The sequence below is a fragment of the Triticum urartu genome, chromosome 5A (assembly GCF_056163025.1).
Source record: "Triticum urartu cultivar PI428250 chromosome 5A, HENAU_Tu73, whole genome shotgun sequence".
NCBI lineage: Eukaryota > Viridiplantae > Streptophyta > Magnoliopsida > Poales > Poaceae > Triticum > Triticum urartu.
In genome coordinates, this window is record NC_141877.1 from 494,618,092 (window position 1) to 494,633,960 (window position 15,869).

The following is a 15,869-nucleotide window of genomic DNA, read 5'->3' on the forward strand; positions in this document are numbered from 1 at the left end:
TGAGACATAACCAAATCTCAATAGATTAAGATTTAGCAAGACTATTTGTTTTAGTGAAAAGGTAAGTTTGATCGAAAAGGATAACTCTAAGACAAGTTTAAGCTAAAAAGGGTAAAAGACTATTAGTTTTGAAAGGTGCTCCTTTCCACCAATACGTATTGGGACACCTTGCAGTTTTATTTCATCTCTATTTCTAATGTCTCAGTTGGTAGGTCGCGTTCCGGGTTTTATTTTCGTTCAACCATTTTCGTCCGGCTTTTTTTCGCTGGTTTTTTTCACCCTCTTCCCACCCCACCCATCCACGCAGCCACCCCAAAAAAACCCCACACCCGAAAAAAAGCTCCATCGATCCCATCTATCGTTGCCGCCGCCGCCGTCCGAGAGGGAGACGCCTCCCCCGCCGCCGAACTCCGGGAAATGCCGCCGCCAAGTCTCCAGGGCAGGGCGGTTTCAATCCCTACCGCCAAACTCCGGGAGACGCCACCGCTGCGGCACAGGGTAGATTTCGCGTCTCCACGTGGTCGCACGCACGCCTGCACCTCCACTCCCCCCCTCGATCCCGATCGGATCTTTCTCTCCACAAAAATCGCCACCGCCGACCTCCTTCGCTCGACTCGGCCATGGTGAAGCTACACCTCCCCCAATTCCTCCTGTCGTCATCGTCATCCTCCGTGTGACCCTGCCAGATTCCACGATTTGGGGATTCCCTATGAGGAGCCGGCGCGTCGTCCTCATCGCAGGCGGGCGGGTGTTGGCATGTGCGCGTATGGAGGAGCTCCACCTCACCCACTTCAGCTTCCTCCTGTCGTCATCATCGTCCTCCGCGCGACCACGCCAGCTTCCATGGTTTGGGGGAGCCTTCCCTATGAGGATCCAGCGTGTCGTCCTCGTTGCACCCTAATTAGGTTCCTGGTGTGTCCGCACCGCCGCACCCTAATTTGATTTCGACTGGAGTCTAGGACGTCAGCGCCACCAGGTACGTACATCTGGCTGTTCATCTTTCTTCCTCCGAACGAGCAGCGACCTATGCGTTTCTGATTCTAGATTTGTCCAACGATTTGCCTGATTGTTTCTCCTCTCTAATCTCTATAGTTTACCAATCAGGTCATTAGCACTGCCGTCCAGGTGATAATAAACGCCGTTCACCACAACAAGAGGTGAGAGGCAGATTCCAGATAAGGTATGCCTAGCAGGTTTTATGAACCAGAGGCGAGAGGCAGATTCTTGATGATGATTTTTAACTGGATCTTATATTATCGTAGCTTTATGCTAATTTCCAAAAATAGTTGTCCTTTTCAATTTTAGTACTGTCATGCCATCTCGAAAGTATGCTTTGAGAAAAAATTGTTGGATGAGATAGATAGTTACTATCATTACTAATTTACTAATTTGCATCTCGGATGATTTTATTATTTGATATGCTTAATGATTTTAGATGCCCTTTTTTTGGCCTCTAAATTTATGTCTGCATAGATTGATTATTATTTAGACCTTTATACTAAAGGCCCTGGATTTTTGTTTCGCCCTGGGCCCCTAAAATCCGAGGACCGGACCTGCCGGCAGCACTTGATTCTATTTTAGCTGCAACCAAGTATCTACTTTAAAGTTATATAGATCAGATTTTGTCGATAAAGCTGATTTTCCTGATCCTATAATCCTTGTTCTGTCAAGCCAAACATGTCATTTTCTTTAAGTTTGCATGACTGTATTTTTTATTTGTCAATTTTCTAAAGTTTTATGAACACTTCTGTTTTTCTGTCGAGCACTAATAGAGAGAAAACTGTTTTCTTATTTTTAACAGGGAGCAAACTGCGTAGCAAGATCAATAATGAATGGTTCAAGTCATGTGTTACAAGTTACAATGAGCAGGTGGTACTCAAGTCCGTTGATGATAAGGATATTATTCGAACATTTACTGCAATGAGGTCTCGGAAAGGGCATTTGCCTCGTGATTGTCTTTAGTGCGCTGTCGGTATTCGGTATGTTCCATCTGACCATCTCTATTCTTGCAAGCTTTTGATTTGTAATATATTCAAATAATTTGTATTTAAAAATTATGGGTCAGGAGATCCGTTTTAATTTGCATTTCTATTCTTGCAAGTATTCGGTATTTGCATTCTTTTGTCCACGCTTTAATTCCTAGATCCCGTTTGTTTCGGCAGCATTGTTACTTTGTTGTTTCTTCTGCTACAAGGCCCATGGTTATAGTAAACCTTCTTATTTTAAGCATCCTATCAAACCTACTTAAACAAACGTGTGCCTTTTTGCCCACATCTTCATGCTATTCATCTGCATGTTGCCTTGCATATATATATTTGGTCAAAAAGCATACGGTTTCACCACAACAGGTAACACACAGGCCATATGTGTCCTCTGCTTATGGATCTGTACTTGTGTTTCGTATATGCTAACCATACTTTATGTTGCTCTCGCCAAACTCTCGTGTTAACTGTTGAGTGATGGGATCAGTTCATGACCTAACTAAAACCTCTGATCCAACACCTCATCACACTTTTGGTCAGACATGCATATTAGGCCAACGGCACATTTTAGTGAATGAAAACTATGAGATGAGAATAAATAGGCGCTCTGTTTGGTTCAGATATTTTCATACATAATTTGATGTACTTCTCATGGATATCTTCTTACACGTGAGCTTATTTTGAAGATGATAATAAGTTTCTGCCTTAGAGTTAATGCATAGTATATGACCGTCAATCTCCAGTTCGAGGAAGATCTTGGAGCAGCAACATACAAGCAGAGCTAAGATTGGTCCAGGCACTTCATTTATTTTCTGAAAAGGAATTGATGAATGAGAGTATATTTTGAGAGATCCATCTATATGGTACGTTCAATGCTGATTTGATAATTTTGCGCATGTCTATTTTGAGAGAATTTGACATGTTTAATTTTTTATGGAAAGAATATTTGCTGCTAATAATTAATGTTACAAGTTCTGATTTGTTAGTGCAACATTATCTTCCATGTATATAGATTGAACAAAATATAAGCTGAAGTGGAATGGCAAGCCTTAATTTATACTAAAGAATGATATAGGTTTCTCTATGTGTAGAATAGGATTATTTTTCCTTGGAGAATCTACTAGCTGGAGTGGTCAATGTCGATATCCTTGTGAAAGTTCGCATGATCTTAGCATGAACCAACTCACAATGTTATCTCGAGCAGTGCTTTATTCACTTAAGTATCATTTTTAGAAAAATACTAGGTAAAAAGCCTATTGCAAAAAAATTAGACGCGAAGTTTATAAGGGTTACATGTATGCAATCTACACGGGCCTATCTAATGTTAGAGTTTCATGCCTCTAATTATTTGTATTTATGTATTCTAGCTATGGATACCAGTAGCCTTAGTTCTTTTAAAGTACTGCATCTATAAACTTTACTATTTAGATATTGTATATGAAAATATCAAGTAATTATAAATGCCATTTATGATCACAGACAATCTTGTTGTATGATTGTTTTCATGGCCTTCAAAGGAGAGATATCCTAGAAGTTGAGTGCAGTTGGAGGGGCCTCGGTCCTTTTGAGCCAAGAAAAGTTGATGGGGCCTGTCCAAGCTATGAATAGTATATGGGAAAGTGTTGAAATATTTTGTGTTTCCATGGTTTCTAAATGGTAGGAGGTATGTGTAGTAACCTGTATGGTTTCAAGTGCCTAATTTCATGTTTAAAAGTTTGCCAGGGAATTCTGGTTGTAGAATCTTGGAATAAGGAAACAAAATCCTACATGTGTCATATTGAAATAATGAGTGAAGTGCACTGTAGGTCCTTGAACTATTTCAGGGGTGTGATGTAGGTCCTCACACTATGAAAATCGTCATCTAGGTTCTCGAAGTGCAGTAAGTGTGTTATTCAGGTCCAAAATCTCCCTGACCCCCTCTAACTGGCCAGCTGATGTCGTTAACCGTGAACACTAAACAGTAAACCGTGAATAGTAATAATAGCGTTCCAGTTCCAACATCATTTCTGTTCATGGTTTATTGTTCAGTGCTCACGGTTAACGACGCCAGATGGCCCGTTAGAGGGGGAGATTTTGGACCTGAATGACACATTTACAGCACTTCGAGGACCTGGATGACGATTTTCATAGTTCGAGGACCTACGTGACACCCCTGAAACAGTTGAAGGACCTACGTGACACCTCGGAAATAGTTCGAGGACCTACAGTGCACTTCACTCTTAAATAATGTTTAATAACAGGCATGCTTTCATGAGATGATTAATCTTAAACATAAAAGGGCCTCCATGTGCCACCTATCATTTGTAATGCCCAGTAAAGAGTTCTATGTTTTTGTATGACTTTATTTGTTTTGTTCATTATATCTGGTCGTATATGTTACCAAATTACATTGCAAGTGAAGTGGATCTCAATATTTTCGTATGTGATTGGCTATCTTTTCTATACATGTGAAATTTGATATGCAATCAGTAACAACCAACCTGCAATGAGAAGGAAGGCATAGTGATGTAATCAGTAGCCCGATATTGAATACTAATAATAATATCAATAAAAGAATGTTCTCAATTTTTTAAGGCCCGTGGCAACGCACGGACACTCTACTAGTAGGTATAATTTCAATAAAAATTCTTCAGATCCTTCCCAGACGAGGCCATCGGTCCTATGATTGGGGATGGATTTGGAAACTAGTCTGTTCAATCAAGGATGGCATGGTGGCGACGACATCCTCGTGGTGGACCTGTGTCCTCGGGCTCCGCCATTACGACAATGTTTGCTTCAGTGTCGGCATGGAGCTTGGGAGGTAGAGCGTGTTTGGTTGAGTTCCAGGAGCAAAGTTGCCTGGCCTGTGACCTCCCTGGGTTGTGCCTGGTCGTTGTTTGGTTGGTAGCCTGAAATCCCAGGCATGTCCCTGGCTTGGAGCTGACATGCACCTAATTAGCCTGGGTAGATCACAGGCAGTTTGATTAGCCTGAACCAGGCCGGCGGAACCAGACGCCTGGCCTCCAGGCAAATGCGTTTTGCGTCAATTAGCAAGTTGTATACTGCATTTTTTGTCAACTCAGCTGTCCCATCTAATTATTTAATATTTAAGTACTTGTCCTAGGCCAGGCTTGCAACCAAACATCACATGCACACAGCAGCCTGGCCATGCAAAAATCCTCCTTCTTCCAGGCTACTATCAGGCATCAACTTTTGCCAGGCATCACACCCAGGACATGAACCAAACATGCCCATAGTGCAGGAGCGGATGCAGATTATGGTCTGCATTGACGACATCTGGAAGACTGAACATGTGCTGGGCTCGTGGATGGTAGGTATGGTTTCCTCCTTCGGTGTCTTAGTCGTGGTGGGGTGGCAGATCTGGAGTTCGATGACGTGTCCGGGGTGTTGCCTCGGTCTAATTCGTTCAACGACAAGGGCTTCACTTTTGGCGAACCATCTTAAAGGTCCGCAAAACTGCATATCAGTGATGGAGCCATGTCGAGCTCGGGTGAGGAGGTGATTCGTCATTCTTTTCTTCGGTAGCTGCTATGGTGGTGTCGGAGTCAGGCGACATGCGTTGGTGTCAAGCTCAGAGATGTTCTGCTATTTTTTTAGTTTTGTCATGTCGGTCCTTACGTGACTTGTATTTTGTTCTTTATGATATAAATGAGACACGTATTACCATGAACAAAATCCATTGTTTTTTGCATGGGTATTTCATCATCAGGTTATTCATGAAAAAAGTCATTAGAATCTGTTTTAGTTAAAAAAAATACTAGAATCAAGTGGAGATTTCCGATGGCCCACATAGCCAACATTTCTCTCGTCCTACTACTTCATGTGCATGATTGGATAATGCATGGTGCATCTACTCCGCGTGCCTATGTTGGTGCTATGCCAAGCCCCCTCTCTCTATTCCACACACAGTTACGCTCTCTCTATTGCACATACATTTAGGATTTGTTTTTTTTGAAGTACTAATGTTTTTTGTTTCATGATAACCAAAAAAAAGTAGGAGGCAAATTTGATCATTAAAATGTAAAACAATTATTTTGACGATGAAAACCAACGAAAATTTGTCATGTTGTAAATAACATAAAATCCTATATTTGACACGAATTCCGGTTACGTCAGTTCGAGTTTCTTAGGATTACACAAATTCTAGTGGTTGCAGAAGCAGTATTCCTCTAGTCGACGGAAAAGGAACAAAATCTAACGGCCTTGACTCAAAAGAAAGCATGATCATGACAACGACAACAACAAGAGAGACGACTAACAAATGCGAAAATCAATCGGGGCTGAAGAACACCCCGATTGCACCTAAATCTGGCCCTTAAATGTAGCTCCTCTATAGGTACGCCCGCTCGAGGTGAAGAAATTAGAGCCAATCCATCGAACCAACACAGACCGTTCGGGTGATGGCCACCACCAATATGGGCCGCCCGGCAATGTAGACATGGGATGGGAGGCAAAAAAATAACCAGCGAATCTATAATACTTAAATAGTTGATCCCCACTAACATATTTCTCTTGACATGCAGCCTATCCACCTCATCATAGTGCCATGTCAGCATTTTCTTTCAATTAACATAGCATTTTTTCCCAGTCTGTCCCTAGAGTGGTATCCCGTGCGTGCCTCTCGATCTTTCAGCATGGCGCCTCACGTTCTGGAACCGACCCGGGCATCCGAAAAGACATGATAGGTCGCATTAATTTAGCATGTCTAGAAAATCTTTCAATTCCAGGCCAACGCCTCCAGGTCGCCTAATCTTCCCCTTCAAATCTTGGTCGATGCAGAGTGGTTTGGAGGAGGAGGATATAGAGAGGGAGCAGCAGCGTGCAGACAAACGGGCGGGCCGTAGATTCTTAGCCTGCTGCCGCTCAAGTTAGCCATCCACGCCGGCGAACTGTCCTCTCGGTGGTTCGAGCTCCTCCTCACTCCGCTTCAGATTCCCGCCGGGTGCGTAGGGGACGGTGGAGACGGAGGATCAGATTGCAGCCATCAACAGGTGAGTGAGTCTAGGTGAACGCTGTGACACGAGATTCCATCCAATCACTCCATGGTGTGGGCGACGGTGCTCTCGGGTAGAATCTTCCCTCACCGTCTGGACGTTGCCACCTACATATGGGGTAACTTGCTTGGTCGCGCGTGCCGCACCAGCTTGGCGACGCGGCGCTGGATGGTATGGACTTCGATACAGAGGGGCGAAGGCAAGAGGTACGTGCTCACCGCGGCTCTGCAATGCCCTTTCCCCGAACGTGTCCCTCGCATTTGTGCTCGGCACGGGGTTGTCTGTACAGTTCTACATCATCCTGCCATGCCAGTCCGCATCTGGAGATGTGAGCACAACAGTGGACGGTGCCTTGCCGTCAGGGATCGTTTTCCGGGGCCTGCCGGCGAAGTTGGATGCTGCATACAGTGGGTTCGTCGGCGGAAACTTTCTGTTGCAGGTTTTGCTGCTGCTGGTGGAAGGCTTGGACAATTAAGACGGGATCATGCGCCGTGGAGCTGCTCGAACGACACTCTGGCATTAGTGTGAAGTTGCAGAGCAACTTGCAAAACAAGAATAAAACATATATACAGGTACCAAAATTTTAAATTGAGAGTTTTTGTTGCAGTTGTTTATTCTAACTTTATGCATGATAAAATTACAGGAACGGTGCATGCTCATATTATAAAAACAGAATATGTAAGCGCTTACTCTTTTAGTTATCTAACAATGTTTACAGATGACATATTAGTATGGTTCAACCGGCCTCTAACTTGCTCCATACAGTGTTAGCGCGCCTGATCATACTTATAGTCATATTAGCAAGCCTTCTACGTGCGTATCTTCCTGGTGGTCACCTCCAATGTCCGTAGTAGTGGTCTCTCTAATTTTACGGTTTCAATTTTTTTTAGCATTCAACCAAAGTGGAGATCAGTATATCAACTAGAAATACAAAAGCTTTGCTTATTAGTAGTTGCAGCATATAGTTTGATTTAACAAGTTATGAACGAATCTACAAATTTTGCTGCTCCCCTTGGATATTCTTTTATTATCTTTCCTAAGGTGGTGATTGGATTTAAATTTTTGTCTGATTCATCATAACGGAAAGATTGAAGTAAATCTCTACATGTTGCCGTGGCTGATGGTTGTGTACTACTAGCATCACTCTGAAAATATCATCTATGATCACTAACATTCTAACAAGGTCAACAGAAAATGGTTCTATAATAGTATTTTTAACACAAAATACACAAGCTAGAGTTGTATAGCGTATTTTGGTTTCTGTTTATGCCTGGTTGCAATAATACTTTTTGAAGCAATATTAAGGAGTTGGCCTATTGCTAACCACTACTTTCATTTGCTTGCTGTATCTGCAGTTCTGCATTATTGATTGAATGGAAAATGCACGCATATGTTATGTCAATCTTTAACTTGCAAAACTAAATCACATCTCCAACATATGCCTACAATACATATGTTTATTAAATCATCTTTAGTATTTGTGCATATAAGAACAAATGTTCAATGTTAAAGGGCAATATGGTTAATCTTCAAAACACAAATCGCAAAGTCTCCACTTCTTTCATGAGTAATTAACCACATGTCAATTTCCTGCGAACCGCGCTCGAAAGAGATCAGTGGTCCATTAGTAAAAGACAACCTTTTAATTATCATTGAAACCAAGATGTTTAGCATTTTGAAGCCTCCTACATGTCCCGCAACAACGTGCGGGGTATTCATCTAGTAGAAGAATTTGTGTTAGGCCAACTCCACCGCACGACTCCAAACAGACGTCCGCTTTGTCCGGATTTTGTCCGTTTGGGACGGGATTTGGGGTCATGTCCGGGCGTGTCCTGGGATGCGATGGTCGTGCGCCCAGTGCGTGGCTGCATCCATTTGCCCCATTCTGTCCGTGTCTATTTAAAAAACCAAAAGAACGTTTCAAATGCCAAGCCCTAGTTCAGGCCAGCGGCCTACACGTCCATCGCCGCCATCAGCCAGCGGCCGGCAACACAGCCAGCCTTCAAAATGAATAGTTGTCCTCGCCGGCAACGCAACCAGCGGCCAGCAACACAACCGGCCATCAAAATGAATAGTTTCTCGCCGGCACACAACCAGCGGCCCAGCGGGCGGGCAGCACCCATGCCAGCCTCCAAAAAGAACGGACACGGCCGATCGGACGACCTAGTTCAGGCCTTCGGCTTCGAGCATCTCCTTCTGCTTGGCCTCGAACCAGGCCCTCGTCTTGTCGCTCATCTTCGACAAGTCCACGCTCATGATCGCAAGGGCCACCTCCTTCGCTTTGGTGGCGGCGTTCGTGGCCTCGATGTCGAGCTGCCTCTGCCTGGCCTTGACGTTGTCGGCCTCGATGTCGAGCTGCCTTTGCCGGGCCGCCTCCTTCATGTCGATCTTCCTCCTCTTGGCCGCCTCCTCCATCTCAAGCTTCTTTGTTTGAAGGTCTAGGTATTGCTTCATTTGCTCCTCCTTGCTTTGCCGCTTCTTCTCGTCCCTCACATTCTTTTGGGACATCATGCCATGCAAAGTGTCATGCAATGCCATGGATGAGGCATCACGTATGTCATCAACCTTGGAGTTGGTCTTGCTCCTCGGCCTCTTCAAGGCCTCGCCATCTCTACCTCCGGCGTACTTGGTCGTCTTTAGTCCTCTCTTTCTTTGTAGTTCACGGTATTGGTCCTTGAACTTAGGGCAATTGTTGATGATCGTCCAACAATGTGTAAGAGTGAATGGCTTGTCATTGTGCCGGGCCTTGAATGCCTCCAAAAATTGAAATGCCTAAATCACATGATCAACAACAAGTGAACATGCAAACATATACACGGCCGAAGTGTCATGGCCGTAGCAAGGAAAGGGCTAGGAAGAGGAGAGCATACCATGTCCCCAACGCCAAGACCACTCACGGGCCGTGCTTCAACACTCTCAAATGCGGCGCAATACTTGTTGCACTCTTGTTGGATGAACAACCATCTCTTTTGAATCGAGCCGATGCCACGGTTGCTTGTAAATTGGTAGGGTTCAAACATCTTCCTTTTATGGAATGTTTTGTGGACTCTCGTCCAAAAAACAATGCCCTTTTGTTGCGCGTCGGTCCTCGGATCTTGGCTAATCTCCATCCAAGCTTGGCAAATCAACTTGTCCTCATCTTGTGTGTATGAACCCGTGTGAATGCTCTTCCTCTTCTTTTGTGCTCCCGCTCTTTGGGTGAGCTCGTCGATGAACAATGGCTCGCCACTAATATCAACGCCATTGCCTTCTTCTTCATCACCGTCATCTTCGACATAGATGTCATCGTCTTCATGCCACGAGTCACCATGGTCATAGTCAGCACGGTCGTCGGCCTCTTCATCGGGCACGTACTGGGCGCGGCCATCCTGACTTTGGGTCTCCTCGGGGTCGTAGGCACGGCCATACCCACCCTCGAAGATCACGTCCTCCATGTACTGGTTGTAGAAGGGGTCGTCGACTGTTGGCGTTGGCATTCCGTCAAACAAGACGCGGGGAGCCGGCATGGTGCCCGTGAACGGTCCCCGTGCTTGCTTTCTTTGCATCTCGACGGACGCCCGGCCGCCGCTGCTGGACCCAGGCGTGACGTTGAGGTCGATGACGGCCGGGGACGCGGTGTGGACGGCGCGAACAAGCTCACGTCCGGCGACCCCGAGAAACGGGTCTGGCCGTCGTGCCTTGGCGGAGGAAAGTCGGGCGACATGGGCGCGGCGCGCGACGTCGGCGACTGGCAGTGCGTAGGCCGGGCGACCGACGAGCCTGTGCTCGCGAGGCCGGCGGCCGCTGCTGGGAACCCCACCGGACGGCCCATGCCAAGCATGAGGATGGCGTGCGCTTTGTTGACGAGGTCCTCCTTCTCGTCGGCAGCGGCCTTGCGCCGCGCGGCCTCCAGCTCCTCGCGCTGGGCGGCGAACTTGGCCGCAGCGGCATTGACCTTGACGACCGCTCTCCGTTCCCTCCTCTTCGCCGATTCCGCGTCCAACTTGGCGATCTCCTCAGGCGTGCACTCCAACCGCGGCTTCCTTGGCGCCTTCTTTTTCACCTTTGCGGGCGGGTCGACGGCCAGGCCGCCGGAACTCGGCGGGGCGTCGGCCATGGACGAGGGAGAGAGGGGGCGGCAGGAGGGACGTGGGAAGGTTTGAGGGAAATGGCGCCAAATGGGCGTGGGGGGTTTTGGTTTCTCTCACCGACAGGCGGGCCAGGAGAGGGCAAGCGCGCGCGTCCCGTCCGTCCGCGCGATGTCCGTTTCACCCCAAAATCGGCGCAAACTTGGTTCGGGGATGGGTCGAAAGCGGACACAAAGCGGATAAAAGTCCGTTTACGCCCGCGCGCTGGGCCGTCTCGTTTGTTCTTTTTACTCTAAATGAACGGGGGCGGATAGGATAGGATGGCGGGGTGGAGTTGGCCTTAGTGATGGATGGGATCGAAACAATCTTCATGTGTAAACACACGGTACAAGCCGGCCGGTCCAAGGGCTGTGCAGAGTAGAATGATCTGGAGACGGCCTGGCAGGCCACATGCCGCGGACGTCAGCCACCATGGATGGATGGAGAGACCAGCGGTAGAAACGAAACGAAGCAGGGAGAGGGAAGGCATACCCCCAACCCAAACCCAAACCCCCTCTGCAAGCAAGCAAGCGCAGCGACAGCGGGCGTTCAAAAAGAAGGAAAGAAGGCTGGAGACGCAGGAGGCAGTTGGGCTTGGGAAAAAGCAAGGGCACTTTGGTCATTTCCGAGCCCCACGTCCTCTCTCCTCTTCCTTCCTTTCTCCCTGGCCTGGCCTCCGCTCCTCCGTCACATTTCCAAGCCAAACCCCAAACCCCTCGCCCTCCACCTCCTCAGCCCGGCGAACGCAAGCCTCCCTCCCCTTCCCTTCCCGTCGTCTCTCCCCCTCGATTACCGCCGTCGTCGGCATGTCGGCTCCGCCCAACCCGCCCCGCCGCCTCGTGCTGTTCGAGCCCCTCGGGAGCAGCCCCGCGCGGCTCATGCTCGCACCAGCGGGTGCTCTGCTGCCGCAGGGCGTGCGCCCCGTCGTCGCCGGCAACCACCGTGGCGGCCGCGCCCTCCACGGCCACGCGGGATCCGCCACCCCCACGCCCACGGCGGCCCTCCTCCTCGGCGTCGGCGGGCGCCCCTCCCTCGTCGCGGCCAAGGCCAACAACAGCGGAAGGGGTCGTGTCTACACCGACTGCCACGCCTTCGCAGACGCAGACGCGACGGGGCACGGCCGCACGCCCGGAGCGCTCGGAGTCGGCCCGCTCTTCGGCGCACCCGCCAGCTTCCTCGGCGGCTCCAGCGCGACGGGCCTCCGCGGTGTCGTCGTCGGTGCGCTCGACCTGGGTCTGGGTCACGGAGGCGGCGATGTCCACGGCAAGGAGGGCGTCAACCCCGTGGACCACGCCGGAGCAGGATCCTCGTTCGGACCCGTCCTCGCCGGGCGCCCCTTCGTGTCACACGCCGTCGTCGCGGCCAGCCACAGCGGACGCCCTCGTCTCTCCACCGAGTGCCACAACGTCGCCGACGCGGCAGGGCACGGCCGCACGTCTGTGACGCTCGGCCTCGGCCTACCCCCGCTCCTCGGCGGCTCCACCTCCGTCGCGGGCGAGCGACTCGACCTGGGTGATGAAGGTGGCGAGGGCCACGGCGAGGAGGACGTCTACGCCGTTGGCCTCGCGGGACCGGGATCCGCGCTCGGTCCCCTCCTCCTCGACTTCCCGTCCTCCGTGCCACAAGCCCTCGTCGCGGCCAACCACAACGGGCGCCGTCGTCTCTCCATGGAGTGCCACGCCGTTGACGACGCGGTGGGGCATGGCCGCACGGCCGGAGCGCTCGGGCTCCGCCCGCTCCTCGGCGCACCCGCCCGCTTCCTCGGCGGCTCCATCTCGGGCGCGATTGGTCTCCGAGGCAGAGTCGTCGTCGGCGCGCTCGACCTGGGAGACGGAGACGGCCAGGGAGAGGAGGACGTCACGGACGAGCTCAGGCACGTCCACTTCTTCTTCCGCGATCTCACGCCTTGTTTGTTTGTGTTGATCCAATCCTCCAATGCTCAAATTTGTGTTCGCGAGCTGCAGGTTTCAGGATGCTCATCGCCATATTCAGGCCATCCTCCACTTGACTTGTCTCAGGAGTCGAATCAAAACTGCAGTTCACATCGTAAGCGTCGCGAGCACTCCTGAAGTCCTGATTGATTGCTTTCTGCCTATGTTGAATTGTTTAGTGTCTATGTTGACTGACCACAATGCTTGATCTCTACCACAAATGTTGATCTACTCTGATTGATTGTTTAGTGTCTATGTTAACTGACCACAACGCTTGATCTCTATACATATATGTGCAGGGTCTTCTATCCGACGGCAAAAGAACTCAAAGCATGCTAGACGCAATTGGACACATCGATCCGACGGCGCCGGTATACCATTGGAGAATCAATAGGTGTCATGCTCTATTGCGGGAGATCATGGGAGAAGATCTTTACAAGCAAGTGATCGTCACCGCGCCAAAGGAGGATGAAGGCGATTTTGGCTGGATCGTCACCCGTGGGAATGAAGTTCTAAAAGGAGTTGCCAACTTCATGGTAATTAACCAACCGACCTTCTCTCACTCCCCTTCTTGTTTTCTATTGTACTGCTTAGCCATAGATGGACCAATTCTTTGGTCTAGTACATATATGAACTAAAATTGTTCTCTGCTCAGATTTGCATGATATGCATCAAGTGCTCTTCTCATCTCCTTTGGAAACTGAAATAATCTCCTCAGTTTTTGGCATACTAGCTAGCTAAAATTTGTTTGGCCCCATGATTAACAAAATGCAGACTGAGATTCAGTATTCTACTCTGTATACCGAGACTTGGAGAGCCGTCGAGAGAGATCACCCAATATACGATCACGCTCCATACACTCTGCGCAAGGTATACTTATGTTTTCTCAAAATCTTGTCAATTTGCATGCTTAACTCCTTGGTTTACTAATTTTTTTTAGAAAAGGAAACCTTGGTTTACTAATGTTTTTTCTCCTTTGTTGTGCAGCTCATAGAGATACTGGAAGAGATTTCGGCTAACATCAACTTAGCTTGCTTTAAGAGGTGTGTATCCAGTTGGATTTTTGTTTAATCAAATCAAATTGGTTGTGTCGTACTTAGTGTACCCAGTGAGTCCCAGTATGTTCATATTGCGGTTCATAGACTTGAGAATCTGATATGCTTGGTGTATGCATCTAGGGCCGACCCATGGGTGATTCAGAGGATGGTGGAGAACCATGCCTGTCTTTGCTTCACATTGAGGACCTTCTTCTTGATTTCGACGAGGTGCTCGCCACGGGTGAGCCGCTGGACGATGCCGAGACTTCCCGGGAGCTCCAGATGCACTACAACATTCTCTTCGCCTGTGACTACACTCCTAAGGTAGCGAATATAATCGTAAGACCATCCCAAGTCATTTCGCTAGTGATGTCTAACTAGTGATGTTCACTATGAATAATTAATTGGCAGGATTACATGGCCGCAGTTGGCTTGACCGACACCAACGGCGTACTCCTTTTCCTAAAGACTCTGAAGTCGATGATTCGGCCACTCCGCGGCAACTGGATGTGAGATTTGGTAGTTAAGAAATCAAATGGACAAGTAGTTTGAGATTTGAGATGTAATTTGAGCACTTGATCCTAAGTGAGTGCACGTATCTCCCGATCGATTTGCTCCGGATGCAAACAGGAAATTTTGGTTTCACGCATATGTTTGGTACACATTTACTAGTTGGCTTGCATGTGAAAACGTATTCAATCTGTTTTTTTTTAATCGGGGAACCTGTTATTATTAAGCTAGGCTGGCCTGTCTCAGCAACTACAGTGTTATGAAATGTATACATTCTCAGTCATCCGCCCCTTAGGTTATGATATATGCATGCATATATGGAAATTAGTTGTGATATATGTTTGATATACATTTAGTTATTTGCCTTGTGTGTGAAAACACATTCAATCGAAATGGCTAGGCCTAGACGGGGAGCTGTACCGCAAGAGCAGCTGGAGCACTTTCCCCTGCATCGCCGCTCTCATGGCATGCGACGTCGCCATGCTCACCGGAGGCCCAACGTTTCCTGTCGCGCTCGGCTGCATATCTGTCGCCAACAAGACAAATCATTTGCCACCGCTAGGGATGTAAGAGCATCTAAAGCCCACGTTTCTGGACATGACCCTTGACAAGGACAACCCCTGTAATGTCATGCCTGACAGCCATGCTCTACATATCAAAATCATCAATCCATGCAAATTAATGCATGTCGATCATACACATGAATATCACGCGTAAATAACGTTTGTTTGTTTGTAGAGAAAATACATAGTTTAAACATAAAATTGATTCTAAGTGCACAATGCAAGCATTAAACTCTTTGATTTTTATTTGGATCACATATGCTTCACAAGATCATCGAGTAGTTGTGCATGCACCTAATGATCTCGAAGACGATGATGCATCTCCAGAAAATTCAGAATATGATTTGCATCCTGTTTCGGGATGTGGACTTGTTCCCTAGGCTTCTCAAAATCATGGGTTTGAGCTGCCCCTTCACTCTCGTCCTTGACAATCATATTGTGCAAAATGACACAACATGTCATCAATGTCACAAAGTCTTTGATTCCCACGTCATTGCAGCTCCACAAACAATACCTCAATGAGTTTGGAGCACTTCGAATGCCCTCTCCACATCCATCCTAGCCGCTTCTTGCATTCCTATATAGTGGCTTTGTTTGTTGCCATGGGAATTGGATATGATGTTCACAATACCGCTCACTGAGGATACATGCCATCAACAAGGTAGTACCCCATGTTGTAGTTGTACTCATTGTCAGTGTAGTTGCACGGTGACATTTATCGATTACAAAGTCTCCTGGATAATACA

At 47.9% G+C, this 15,869-nt stretch overlaps 1 protein-coding gene and 1 long non-coding RNA gene across 2 annotated transcripts; both read left to right on the top strand.

The window, feature by feature from the left end:
* The first annotated feature begins 366 nt into the window (after nucleotides 1-366).
* LOC125556388 (uncharacterized) lies at nucleotides 367-3,159 on the top strand. Its single transcript, XR_015603393.1, has 3 exons — nucleotides 367-976; nucleotides 1,105-1,180; nucleotides 1,802-3,159. It is a non-coding gene; the product is annotated as an uncharacterized LOC125556388 (long non-coding RNA).
* An 8,582-nt stretch (nucleotides 3,160-11,741) lies between these two features.
* LOC147972224 (uncharacterized) lies at nucleotides 11,742-14,807 on the top strand. Its single transcript, XM_087522996.1, has 6 exons — nucleotides 11,742-13,128; nucleotides 13,313-13,549; nucleotides 13,788-13,883; nucleotides 14,001-14,056; nucleotides 14,192-14,374; nucleotides 14,462-14,807. The coding sequence occupies exons 1-2, from the start codon at nucleotides 11,889-11,891 to the stop codon at nucleotides 13,405-13,407; spliced, it is 1,335 nt and encodes a 444-aa protein (XP_087379122.1). The 5' UTR covers nucleotides 11,742-11,888; the 3' UTR covers nucleotides 13,408-13,549; nucleotides 13,788-13,883; nucleotides 14,001-14,056; nucleotides 14,192-14,374; nucleotides 14,462-14,807.
* The last annotated feature ends 1,062 nt before the right edge of the window (nucleotides 14,808-15,869 follow it).

What these genes read in the sequence shown, in the direction of transcription:
- LOC147972224 (XM_087522996.1), top strand. Translation starts at nt 11,889, where the DNA reads ATGTCGGCTCCGCCCAACCCGCCCCGCCGCCTCGTGCTGTTCGAGCCC. An exon ending in TCAAAACTGCAGTTCACATC is followed by an intron (nt 13,129 to 13,312) that starts GTAAGCGTCGCG and finishes ATATATGTGCAG; the next exon opens with GGTCTTCTATCCGACGGCAA.